The sequence below is a fragment of the Zingiber officinale genome, chromosome 11B (assembly GCF_018446385.1).
Source record: "Zingiber officinale cultivar Zhangliang chromosome 11B, Zo_v1.1, whole genome shotgun sequence".
Lineage (NCBI taxonomy): Eukaryota > Viridiplantae > Streptophyta > Magnoliopsida > Zingiberales > Zingiberaceae > Zingiber > Zingiber officinale.
In genome coordinates, this window is record NC_056007.1 from 11,291,993 (window position 1) to 11,305,789 (window position 13,797).

Below are 13,797 nucleotides of genomic sequence, written 5' to 3' on the forward strand. Positions count from 1 at the left end.
ATTTACAAATTTGACGATTTGGTACTTGCCTGTATACAACTTGATCGAATCAGACTTTTTTGCTTCAGCAGGATATTCTTAAGGTAGAATACTAGTAATTCTGAAGTTTGAGCTAACCATCAAATTAGTTAATCTAAAAGTTCTCTTGAGCATCACTAAGTGAAGGAGGGTGATTTCGTAGGGGAGGCGCTTCTTCAAACCTTGTTAGAGTCTTTAAATCGCCCTCTGTTCTGGCGTTCTCTTGTTCATGTGTTTTGCTATTTTTTTTTTTCTTTTTTTAACTTGTTGAACGTTTATTTTTTTTTTTTAAAAAAAATGGTCACGCTCAACTTAAATCGTGATCGCCCCTCTATGTTGAATTCTTGGATCCGCTACTGGCTACATTATATGATGTCTTACAAGTTAGTGAGCCAATAAAGGTACAAGGTGGGGAATAGTATAGAGCCTTCCCATTGTCTTGTGTCAAGGAGGTAGATTCGATCATAGTTCGGAAGCGCCGGTTAGATGGTTCTTGATAGGTCAACCCTTAACCGTTTAAGATAGTTACGGTTCACGATTTGAAATTGTCGATTTACAGTTTGATTCATGATTCACTACGATTTATCATGATTCAAGATTATTATATTAAAAAAATATAAAATTATAAATTCATAAAATCGTTTACATGTTGTCGGACCATGATTATAATCGTATAACAAAAGAAAATCATTAATTAGTTATCAAATAATTAATCAACACATGAAATCATTTGTTGACAAACTATTATAAATTAACTAAGAAATGAATAAGCATCTCTTTCATTTTTTTTCAATTATTAAAAAGAATAATATAGTAAAAAAAATTATTGATTAGTTATTAAATAATTAACTAATACATAATAACATTAATAATTGTATTTTAGTTGGTTAGTAGGCCTTGGTTCGTGTTCCAACACCAACAAATCTTATTTTATAACAAATGATCATGTTCGCGCACTGAGTCGATGGAAACTGGGACGTGACTCTCTCGACTGCTCCCCGGTGATCTCCGCAACGACGTAGCCTCCGATGAACCTGCAACAAAGTCAGGCCGGGAAGGGGTTCCCGATGACGACCCTCCGACGATCAAGTCAGGCGATGGCAAGAAGAGGCAGAATAGATACTGTGGCTACAGTAGATAAGGAGAACAACCATACCTCCGTCGAAGTCCGGGGGTCTTTATATAGGACCCCGGAGAGGTGCGCGCACGCTTCCCAAGGCGTGCACGTCCCTCAAAGCATACCTCATAGTGGTTGTGTCAGAAAAGCATGTCTGACGTCATACCGCAATTGTCCGAGCATATCTCTGCTATGACAGCAGAAGCTTCCTCCGTACGATCCTTGGTACGGCCCGGCCGCCGACCATGCTGCTTGTCGGCGGCAGACGTCTCGAGAATGATATCACTAGCTGCCCCTTTTGTCCTCTTCTACGCCCTTTGTCTCTAATTGGGCCGATCGGGCTGATCGGTCGGCCTCCCGGGCGCTCGGGGTATACACGCACCTAGGACCGGGTGAGACGGTCGATCGGTCATATACTCGGTGTTGGTGCAGCGGAGACCGGCAAGAGGGGGGTGAATTGCCTGCAATAAAAACTAAACCCTCCTCAAGGCTTTCAACTTAAATAATAAAACAACAGTTATGAAATTCAACAGAACTAACATAAACAGAAATATAAGACGCAGCTATTTACTTGGTTACAACCAAGAAGGTTGTTAATCCAAGACAGTAAAAGAGTGCACTAGAAGAAGTCTCCTTCTCTGAAGGCGGAGTAGCCTTTTACACTTGAAGAGCACAGAACTGTTGCTTAGGAAATGAGAATACAGGAGTTGTATTTCAAGATTGTTCGTATTCGTTCACTGTTTTCGATATCTCAAGAGCTACCCGAGACCCTCTTTATATAGGAGTACTCGAGCTTATCAGTTCACCTGATCCTTCGGGATCAAGTTTGACTCGAGAGGGATCGGTCGACCGAACCTGCTGTACCTGCACAGCTTCGCGTCCAGGTGCAGTCTCTATGAATCGAGCTTGGGTTCGGTCGACCGATCCTTTTGTTCGGTCGATCGATCTGCCAACGGTCTTTTGCTGAGTTGGCCTGATCAGTTTGCTCGACTTGGTCTCTGGATATACTTCGGTTCGGTCGACCGATCAGCTCCCCAACGGTTGGCTGCTTGACGTGGCTTCTGACGTGTCACCAACAGCTGGCTTCGGATAAAGAAGGGTTCAGTCGACCGATCAAGGAGTTCGGTCGACCGAACCATTGACAAGTCAACTTCCAGTTGACTTGTTTCTGGTTCGGCTTCTTGGGTGATTCCGGCCTACCTGAATAGGGCTCACCCGAACCCAATTCCCGGCCTTCTCCTCGAGCAGGCTTCCGTCCGGCTTCTCGTCCCTCGAACGTCGCGTACGTTCTTCTCGCTCCACCGGAGTACTCTTTCGCAACTCTCTTGTCCTTCGGACGCACCAAGCTCGTCGGCTCCCTTCTCGTGTCGTCCTTCTCGCTAGCTGCGTCTTCCGCTCGACTTCCTGTGCTCCTAAGTTCCTGCACATTCAGACACAGGGTTCAGACAAAACGCAGGACCTAACTAACTTGGTTGATCACATCAAAACTACCACGGGATCCAACAATCTCCCCCTTTTTGATGTGCATCAACCCAAGTTCAAGTTAGGGTAAAACAGACACAAAAGGTAATTTTAAAGAAAAAATTACTAAACTAGCATATTAAGCATAAGTTTTGCAATAAGTAAAATTGCAACATTATAAAAGAGTTAAAAATTTAAACTTTTAAAATTTTCCTAACTCCTCCTAAACTTGTACTAAATTAAAAATTTAAACTTTTTAAATTTTTTCTAACTCCCCCTAAACTTGTACTTTTCTCTCCCCCTTTGATCACAGCAAAAACGGGGAAGAAATTTCTAAAAAAAAAAATTTAATATGATTTCTTAGAATTTGCAAAAAGAATTTCTAAAAAGAAATCTATTTTTTTTTTTAAGTAAAAAAAAATATCCGAAATTTAGAAAAGTAAAAAAAAATGTTTATGCACTTTCAAAGCATTTTAATTTTACTTTTAATGCTTTTTCATAAAGTTAATTAAACATTTTTATTTCGATATTTCGGCTTCCAGGTCGTGGCGAGGCACTAGGCCTTCTTGATTATTGGAGCAACAACCACTTCCTTAGACAAAGCTTCCATAAAGAAACTCAAAGTTTAATTATCTCACTGTAAGCTTTTAATTTTTGAAAAATTAATCAAGTACAGATTTTGGAACCCAATAAAGGTTCCTTCCTACGGGATTCTTTAAAAACATAGGGGTATATAACTTTTAGGAATTTTCCTAAGTTGACCCTGATGTTGTTTAATGTACCAATTCAATTTTCCATAAATTCTAACTTGATTTTGGAAATTTCTTTAAACATGCATCACTTTTCAATTTTTCAATTTCATTTTTTAATTTTGTATTTTCTAATTGCAAAAACTCATTTTCAAAATTTAAAATTTCCAAACTTATTTTTAAATTGGCAATTTCTTTTTCTGATTTGAATAGATCTTTAGATAAAGCTTTAATAAACTCAAAAGATTGTTTAGGGTTTAGGGCACGTACCTTACTTACCTGTTTGTCGGTAGCTCCCCCTTCATCGTAGCTTTCCTCTTCTGTCTCTCCCCCTTGATCAATGCTCATCTATGAGTCTGAGTTATCTTCAAAGAGGTGGTTGGCCACCAATGCTAGTCCCGAGAATTCTTCGACTTCTGACTCGGAGGATGAAGAGTCGTCCCATGTCGCCTTCGGATTTTTGTGCTTGGAGGAATTTGGTTTCTTGTAATTGGTCTTTGTCTTCTCCTTTTGCTTGCACTTCAAATTTGGGCAGTCCTCCTTGATATGCCCATCTTCGTTGCAATTGTAGCAACGGACTGTCCTTCTCTTTTGACGATGTTTACTTGACTGCGATCTAAATTGGTTAGATTTAAAAAACTTGTTAAATCGTTTTACCATTAACGTAGCTTCGTTTTCGTCAATCGTTGCTTCGGAGTCGGGATCGTCCTTTTCAGCTCGTAGGGCAATGTTGAAGTTCGACTTTTCTACTTGATTTTCTGTAATTCGAGATTCGTGAAGTTCGAAAGTTGAAAACAAATTTTCTAAACTACTTACCTCAAGATCCTTAGAGATGTAGTACGCATCTACTAAGGATGCCCATTCTGGAGTCCTCGGGAAGGCGTTGAGCGCGTATCGGATGGAATCCCGATTCGTTACTTCTTCTCCAAGGTTTGTTAGTTGCGTGATCAATTCTTTGATCCTTGCTTGGAGCTGCGCTACCTTCTCTCCTTGGTTCATGCGGAGGTTCGTCAACTGGTTCCGGAGGATGTCGCGCCTAGCTAGCTTCGCTTCGGATGTACCCTCGTGAAGCTCCAGGAATTTTTCCCAGAGATTTTTCGCGGAGTCGTAACTTCCGATTCGGCTTACCTCCTGAGGTGGCAGAACACTGAGGAGGTGGAATTCCGCTTTCCCGTTGGCAACGAAGCCGGCTTGCTCCTTCTTGCTCCACGTGTTTTCTTCTTTGTCTTTAGGAGCTGCAAAACCATATTTCATAGTAATTAATATATCAAAATCTGTTTTAAAGAATACCTCCATCTTTCGCTTCCATGTTGCGAAATCTCCGTCGAACTTCAGGGGATGGATGTTCGCGCCGGCCATTGTTCAGATCTTTGTGCTTCAGATGGCGGTTAGTCCCTCTGAGGCTGTTGGGCTCTGATACCACTTGTTGGTGCAGCGGAGACCGGCAAGAGGGGGGTGAATTGCCTGCAATAAAAACTAAACCCTCCTCAAGGCTTTCAACTTAAATAATAAAACAACAGTTATGAAATTCAACAGAACTAACATAAACAGAAATATAAGACGCAGCTATTTACTTGGTTACAACCAAGAAGGTTGTTAATCCAAGACAGTAAAAGAGTGCACTAGAAGAAGTCTCCTTCTCTGAAGGCGGAGTAGCCTTTTACACTTGAAGAGCACAGAACTGTTGCTTAGGAAATGAGAATACAGGAGTTTTATTTCAAGATTGTTCGTATTCGTTCACTGTTTTCGATATCTCAAGAGCTACCCGAGACCCTCTTTATATAGGGGTACTCGAGCTTATCAGTTCACCTGATCCTTCGGGATCAAGTTTGACTTGAGAGGGATCGGTCGACCGATCCCCAGGTTCGGTCGACCGAGCCTGCTGTACCTGCACAGGTTCGCGTCCAGGTGCAGTCTCTGTGAATCGAGCTTGGGTTCGGTCGACCGATCCTTTTGTTCGGTCGACCGACCTGCCAACGGTCTTCTGCTGAGTTGGCCCGATCAGTTTGCTCGACTTGGTCTCTGGATAGACTTCGGTTCGGTCGACCGATCAAAGGTTCGGTCGACCGATCAGCTCCCCAACAGTTGGCTGCTTGACGTGGCTTCTGACGTGTCACCAACAGCTGGCTTCGGATAAAGAAGGGTTCGGTCGACCGATCAAGGAGTTCGGTCGACCGAACCATTGACAAGTCAACTTCCAGTTGACTTGTTTCTGGTTCGGCTTCTTGGGTGATTCCGGCCTACCGGAATAGGGCTCACCCGAACCCAATTCCCGGCCTTCTCCTCGAGCAGGCTTCCGTCCGGCTTCTCGTCCCTCGAACGCCGCGCACGTTCTTCTCGCTTCACCGGAGTACTCTTCCGCAGCTCTCTCGTCCTTCGGACGCACCGAGCCCGTCGGCTCCCTTCCCGTGCCGTCCTTCTCGCTAGCTGCGTCTTCCGCTCGACTTCCTGTGCTCCTAAGTTCCTGCACACTCAGACACAGGGTTCAGACAAAACGCAGGACCTAACTAACTTGGTTGATCACATCAAAACTACCACGGGGTCCAACACTCGGATGGGGCACCGACTAGTTGTTCTGCCGTTCGGCCTAGCAGCTCAGCTACTGGGCATAGCGGTTCCTCTATAAAGGAGCTTGTGAGCGTTGGAAGCTCAACCCGAGGTCGAGCTGTCTTCGTGCCGACCCGCGGTCTACCCAGGCCGGTCGGCCGGGAGACTCCCTCCTGCTCGGCCGGACCTTTGACTCTCATGTGTCATTGATCTCTTCCTCTGTGGCCCCTGATCCTTACCACCGGATCAACAAATATAAAAAATAAAAACCCATCAAATTATTTGTTTTAACATATACAAAATGTCAAAAATAAAAGCCCATCAAATCCAAAGACTCTTGAACTTTAACCGGTCTGGCAACTTACCAGGTTGGTTGGTGCCCGCAACCCGAGTCAATCGGTAACCGGCCGGTTGGTACTCAACATTTATTTTAATGTTGAATATTATCTTAGAATAAAATCTCATACTCCATCTTATACCTATGCAAAATATAACTTCACTAAGCAGTTTATTTCAGTCTCCAGAGATCAGATTCTTATCTTTTATTTCAGTCTCCAGAGAAAGACAATATGTGATTATGAAGTATTGTAGACATGTTCAGAGAGAGGAGTTTTATAAACAGTTTGGGATTTCAACTTGAGGCCTGTCTCTTTCATCTAACTGCAGCTTAATTAGTCAATATTGTTCAGGTTTTTAACAAAAGAAGATTATCTATTACCAGAACTCAATACTTTTATCCTTTCATCTTTTCTGAAAACCAAAGCCTGGAATTCAATCTTTTTGCTGTGCTTGTTTGATCTTTGATCTCATGAACTTTTGACCTCTGAATTCCCTGACCATCATGAGCCTGATTTGTGATCATCATGAGCAATGGTACTACTACTTATTTCAGTTCTCAAAGACTTTGGTGGTAGTCAATCAAATGTGATGCGGCAGGAAAGTTAAAGATGGTAGACACTGGGAATTAGTCACTTTGGCAGTCAGCTTTGGATTGGATTGCATGACTTGCTGAATGATTGAAGGAATCCATGGTGGTAGGTCAGCCTCTGCCTCCCAAACAGTGGGATGTTCTGCAGAAAGGAGAGAGATTTGTGGGGGGTGGCCAAAGCACGCTCATTAGGTTTGCAGAAACTTGTTTCAGCATTGGATTCTTGTGCCTTTTTTTTTAAAAAAAAAATTCTTTAACATAATTCCATCCAAATTTCAATATGTCAACTTATACTAAAACTTTGCATATCATAGCAAATTCATATCCTTGCACCTAGTGAGGGATAGATTGATGTAGCCAAAGCACAAAGATTAACTTGTTGATTCACATATAATAGTCAGGAAAATCTTAAAAAGTCAAAAAAAAAAATTGAATTGTTGATTTACACGGAATAGTAAAAAAAAATCTTAGAAATAAGACACTTAGAATAATTTATCAATCTTCAACTGTTTTTAACCAAAAGTTATGTTGGTATTTATAGAATGAGCTAGTAACCTTGATGTGGTGGAAGTTATCAATGGTTATCCCTAAATTCAATATAAGTTTTTCTATTTTGACTTACTCCCCTATAGTGATTGAGTGAGAATGCACAAGAGGTTTGTAGGATTGGTTGGGATGATTATGGGAGCGAACTCCGGGCTAATATGAAGCTTTATGAATACAAGTTATGTTTTAGAATAAAAAAAAAAATCAATAATTGAATTGGAAAAGTATTTCATAACTGAAAAGTATATCATTAAGAAAAAAAAAATCTAAAATCATGGCTAAGGAATACGAAAATTAAATCAAAATTGAATTTTAATTTTTTTAAAAATGATTTATTTAAAAAATAAAATTCTATTAAAAAATAAAAAAAATACAAATTTAAGGCATGATTATAGGAATTGTTTAAAAAGTTATCAATTTGAATATTTTTTTTTTAATCTCAACTTGTTAAAATGGCATTTTGCACCACAGATTGATTGTATCAGTTGCAAAAGCTAGTTCATTTGTAGGAGTGTTTCATAGAAGAGTTAAAGCAAGGAACTTTAGGAAGCATTAAACATGTGGCAAAGATGAAGACATTTTTTAGGGTTTTTTCTTTAAGAACATAGATAAATAATTACTAAATGAGATATTAATAGAGTATGGAAAAGGAGATATAATAGTTCTTGCCCTCATTTTCAAGAGAAATTGAATGGAAGTTTTGAAAGTACTTAGCGAAATGAAATTAGACTAAGCACAAGGTAAACAAAAGTTGATAAATGTTCAAAAATGTGATATTGTTAATTTTTTAGCTGAATCATATTTGTCTCAACTAATAGTATTGTTGAATAAGTGAATGACAAAATTGTAGATCAGATTAACCAAAATTGTACTTAGAGATATTTCTCGGTCAAAAAGATTTGTCGAATAGTTTGTCGCAGATTTCAGTGCACCAACTATGCAAAAGATCGATTTACTTGATCAAATTTTTTGTACTGATTTGTATGCCTACCAAGGATACATACAAATGTAATTATGCAATAAATGTAATTATGTAAACTTGATATTAAGATTACTATTTTCTAATCATTTTTTTAAAAAAAAGGATGTATATATATTAATATTTTTTTAAAGAGTATAAACATGACTTGTCTTAGATTGTTTCATATCACCAAAATAACCTAGAAGGTTAAGTTGGGCATAGAGGTTGGGGTCCATGGGCCTAACTCGACTTAGGTCTGAATTTGATTTAATTTTTTATTTATAAATCAACAATGATATTATAGATATTATTTCAAATAATATTTAATAAAATATCAATTTTAATTTTTAATTAAATTTTAAAACAATTTTAAAAAATAATTTTAAAATATAAATATGACACTTGATAGGTTAATTGCTTCCACTTTTGCACGGGCTCCCAAAAAAAACTAAACTCAAACAATAATCAAAACTAAAAAAATAATAATATTCATCAATTTGTTTTTTTTAAATGAAGATTAAATTATCTCAACTTATTAATAAATGAATAAAATGGATGTTTCTTTAGCATGGGATCAGATCAATTTGGCTTAATTTTGTTTGTCTTATATAAAATAATTTATGCAAGTATTCAATTAAAATTAAGGTCTAAACTAAATTAGGTGGTTCGATGCTTCACAGCAATAATAATTTATTTTGCACGACAGCCAAATGTTTAAATACCATCCTTGATATGTAATTTATTATTTATAGTATTTTTTTTTATTATTCAGTTTCACTCGACTAATCTTGTTGAAGGTAGACTACCTTCCCCCTTTAGGAATTACTTTGCCTACCGAATAAATTCGAAGCATAGTTTAGTGAGGATGAAATTCAAACTTTAATCCTTTTATTTATTGGTGTTTTTCTATTGTATCATATGTTGTGCCTAGGTGGATCATGGCTCTGATACTCTTTGTTGTGCCCAACGGATTTTGTTCTTGTTCTCTCTAAAATGTCTTATGCCAATGAATATGAGATTTTGATTGAATCCGAACATTATATCCTTGGGAGTATTGTATGTAGGCTTTAAATCTAAAGGAAATTAATAGCTAATGAATGAGAATTAATTATTTGTGAATTATAGGATTAGTGGAAATAAATATTAAAAAATATAATAAAAAATATATGCAAAACCTATAACAAAGTTAATTACCAAAATATATGCTCCAATTTTTTACTACAAATTAGTACATACAACTTGTATTTTAATAAATTGACAAGTTAAACAAACCCTTAAGTTTTCTGATAAGATAATCAAATAAAATAGATATTGGAGAATATAAATTGATCTATCAATGTGATATAAAAATTTATCAGTACTTTATATTAATCATTGCTCCATACAATTGCACATATATAAATATAATCTGCTAAAATCATTTTTCAATTTCGCAAATAGAAGCAAATGGGTAACTAATACAATTGTTAGTAATAATCAAATTTTCATTCTACTAATCTTTGATTTTTATATTTGTTATGATCCACTTAATTAAGATATTTATTGATTATCTAAGTGTATAATAATATTATCGTAAATGAGTCTCTCAAAGTTTTTCTCAATAAACCACTCCAATTTTTTCTTTAAATTCATTTTTTTTAGCTTTTCTATTTTTATATATTTGACATCCATCTTAACACTTCATCTTTACAACTTTTATTTTCTACTTATGTATTTACTTCATAGTCCAATATTCAACTTTATATAACATAACAAATCAAATAACTATTTTATAAATTTCTAAAACTCCTAAATCTCTTTATAAGTGAATTATTACTTAACCATGTAGTTTAAATTTCAAATTAACCAAATCGCATAGGTAACTTTAAAAATACTCAAATCACGTATCTGATACCCATTTTGTCATATTGCTCATTCACTTTCCGAATCGATTGTTATAGTGTAGCAATAGATTCAGTATATTTTTGTGATAAAAAAAAGATTTTTAATTTATTAATATGCTTCTGTGATTAAAAAACATTATATAAAAAATGATTAAAAAACTTTATATGATCGAAAATTCGCTACTCTTAATATTGTGTATTGAATTAATGTTGAGATAATGGATATAATCAAGAAAACTAGATGAACATATAGGATCTAATTCTATGTCATTTTGAGTTTTCTAGGTTCATCAGTTGATTTTAACCAAAATCGACGAGAAATCTAGAGAGCTTAGAATGACATAGAACAAGGTTCTATATGCTCATCTAGGATCTCCTGATTATATTTATGCCTTCAAATATTAATTCAATACATCATATTGATAGCAACGAATTTTTGAATATGAATTAGATTTTTCAGACATATTCGTATTTAAAAAATTGATACTCTTAATATGACTTATGGAAATGATATTTGAGAGTATGAATATAATTAAGAGAATTAGACGAGCACATATGACCTTATTTCATATCATTTCGAGCTTTTTAAGTTCATCAGTTGATTTCAGTTAAACAATAGATATAATCAGGAGAACTAGATCAACACATAGGATCTGATTCTATGTCATTCTGAGCTCTCTAGGTTTATCAGCTAATTTTAGCCAAAGCTGGCTGAAGGACCTAGAGAGCTCAAAATAATATAGAACAAAGTCCTATATGCTCATCTAGTTCTCCTGATTATACTTATACCCTCAAACATCAATGCAATATATCATATTGAGAGTAACAAATTTTTTGAATACGAATCATATTTTTCGGATAAATTTGTGTTATAAAATTGATGCTCTCAATATGACTTATGGAGATGATGTTTGAGAGCATGAATATATATAATTAGGAGAACTAAACATGCACATATAACCTTATTTCATGTCATTCCAAGTTCATCAGCCGGTTTCAGCCAAAATCAATTGATGGGCTTGGAGAGCTCGGAATGACATGGAATCACTTCTTATATATTTGTCTGTTTCTCCTGATTATATCCATAGCCTCAAATATCAATTCGATACATCATATTGAAAATCATTTTTTTATCATAAAAATTTTAAATTTTTTTTTAAAAAATAATTGATTGCTACAATGTAATAATCGATTATTATTTTTTTTTTTTGATACCGAATCAATTGCTACATACAGTGAAGGAAAGCGAATGAGCGGAGGGGCAAAATGAGTATCGGGTATACGATTTGGATATTTTCAAAACTACCTACGCAATTTTGATAATATAAAGTTTAAACTACTTGGTGGTTCAATAATTTACCTTCTCCTTTTTAAAATAGATAGAAGTTAAATATAACTCCTTAATAAATACCTTACTAAATTAGGTATCCCTGGTCCATCCTCGACTAACCCTATCTGGATGAGTATAAAATATGGTTGCTTGTAACAAACTACATTGTATTTTTTTTTCCTTTAATAAAGATGGAGATTAAGTCGTAGGGCACTAAAAACTTATCTTATTTCCTCGTTTATACTTAATTAGAAACCCCATTAGAGGTGGTTTACCTATTAATTGTTTAAACCACATTCATGAACACATTAACTAGAGGTGGTTTACCTATTTAATTATAGCATTTCTCATTTCTCAAATATTAAAGGTTAAATGCTAAATATGCGTTAGTACGTCCGGTTTAAATCAAGTATAGTTTGAACCGGTTGACTAATTCGAACCAAGATGGACCGGGTTTACGATCGTAGGTTTTCCTGGCTATTCCAATAAAAATTCGACACACCCAAAATTTAAACCCAGACGAGAAGAAACGTCGGTCTCACAGACCTCACGTCGCCACCCGGCGTGGGCCCGCGTCTCGATTACCCTCTATACGCGTCGCCCTTCCGACGCCGCTTGGCGACCCACTTTTTCTACCTCCCTCCGCTCCGCTCTGCGCCTCGGCCGAGAACAGAGATCGCGCGGGAGTGGAGCAGTCTGTTGATCGGCGGCGGTGAGGAGGCGGGAATCCGATAGATAGCGTTGCGATCGTGCATGGAGTCCGGAGAAGGCGGCGGTTCGTCCTCTTCGCCGGCAGCCGACAAGACTGCCCCGCCGCCGCCTCCGCCGCCGCCGCTGAGTCGGTACGAGTCGCAGAAGCGGCGGGACTGGAACACGTTCTTGCAGTACTTGAGGAACCACAAGCCGCCGCTGACGCTGGCGCGGTGCAGCGGCGCGCACGTGATCGAGTTCCTCAAGTACCTGGACCAGTTCGGGAAGACGAAGGTGCACGAGGCCGGGTGCGCCTTCTTCGGCCAGCCGAACCCGCCGGCCTCCTGCGCCTGCCTCTTCCGCCAGGCCTGGGGCTCCCTCGACGCCCTCATCGGCCGCCTCCGCGCCGCCTTCGAGGAGAACGGCGGACTCCCGGACTCCAACCCCTTCGCCGCCCGCCCCGTCCGCATCTACCTCCGCGAGGTCCGCGAGAACCAAGCCAAAGCCCGCGGCATCCCCTACGAAAAGAAGAAACGCAAACGCACCGCCGCCGCCGCCGCTGCCGTCGCAGGGGAATCCTCTTCCAACCCGCCGCCGCCGCCGCCTGCAACTGCTGCCTCCTCGTCGGCGCCGGATCCTCCCGCCGGTAGTTCGCCGTCCGTCTCATAATTATGCATTAAAAACTAACGATCTTAACAATCACTTCATGATCAATTACTTCCTCCTCCTCCTCCAACTTTGAAAAACAAACAAAAAAGAAAGAAGAAAAGAAAAAAAAAATGTAATTTTGATGGTGCCGGGCAGCAAGAACTGACATGAGATTCCAGTCTTCGCCCTATTCATAGTACGAACACGCTTTAATTTCCTTGTTTACGTGCATTATTGTCACAGACTGCTGTCCTGATTCGCCTCCTCTGTTCATCCTTTTTCTTTTCGAGCACTGCTTTAATGGCAGACATTTTCAGTGGCGGCAACAGATCATATCATCTACATTCTACACTACTCGAATCGCGTTATATCACATATTTTACTGGTCCCCCCTCCCCTGCATGGAACAACAACAAGAAGAAGAATCGAAACGTCAATTATATTACCCGCACGAGTGCAGCTCAACTCTCTCTCTTCTTCCTCCTCAAGTCTAGGGTTTGATTTGGGGCCGGCGGTCTTCACGTTGCCGAGAGATTTATGATCTGTATTAATTAAACGCTAATTACAGTCGATTTGCTTTACGATGGATGGGAGACTGAGCCTGTCCTACCACTAAAGTGAGATGAACAGTGGCGGCCGACAGTTTTAAAGTTGAAAACATACACATTTTAATTAGTCTGTTTCGCCGTGGGAAGGACGGTAAACGAATCGAGCAGGGCTAATTCATTTAGTGTCTTAATTTGAATTATAATTTGAGTTGATTATGAGCTAAGCGCATCCTCGTTGATATGAACGTTAATATATGTAATCTCTTTAAATATCATGTCAGGTAATGTCTACCTTTTTATTAACTTAACATACACTCATATTCATTTTTTTCATTAATATTGATTATTTGAGGATCCATTATCCATTTATT

General features: G+C 38.2%; 1 protein-coding gene across 1 annotated transcript; it reads left to right on the forward strand.

The window, feature by feature from the left end:
- The first annotated feature begins 12,071 nt into the window (after positions 1–12,071).
- Positions 12,072–13,103, forward strand: LOC122035360 (protein G1-like7). Its single transcript, XM_042594764.1, has one exon. It carries the CDS (start codon positions 12,294–12,296, stop codon positions 12,897–12,899), a length of 606 nt encoding a protein of 201 aa, XP_042450698.1. The 5' UTR covers positions 12,072–12,293; the 3' UTR covers positions 12,900–13,103.
- Positions 13,104–13,797: the final 694 nt, after the last annotated feature.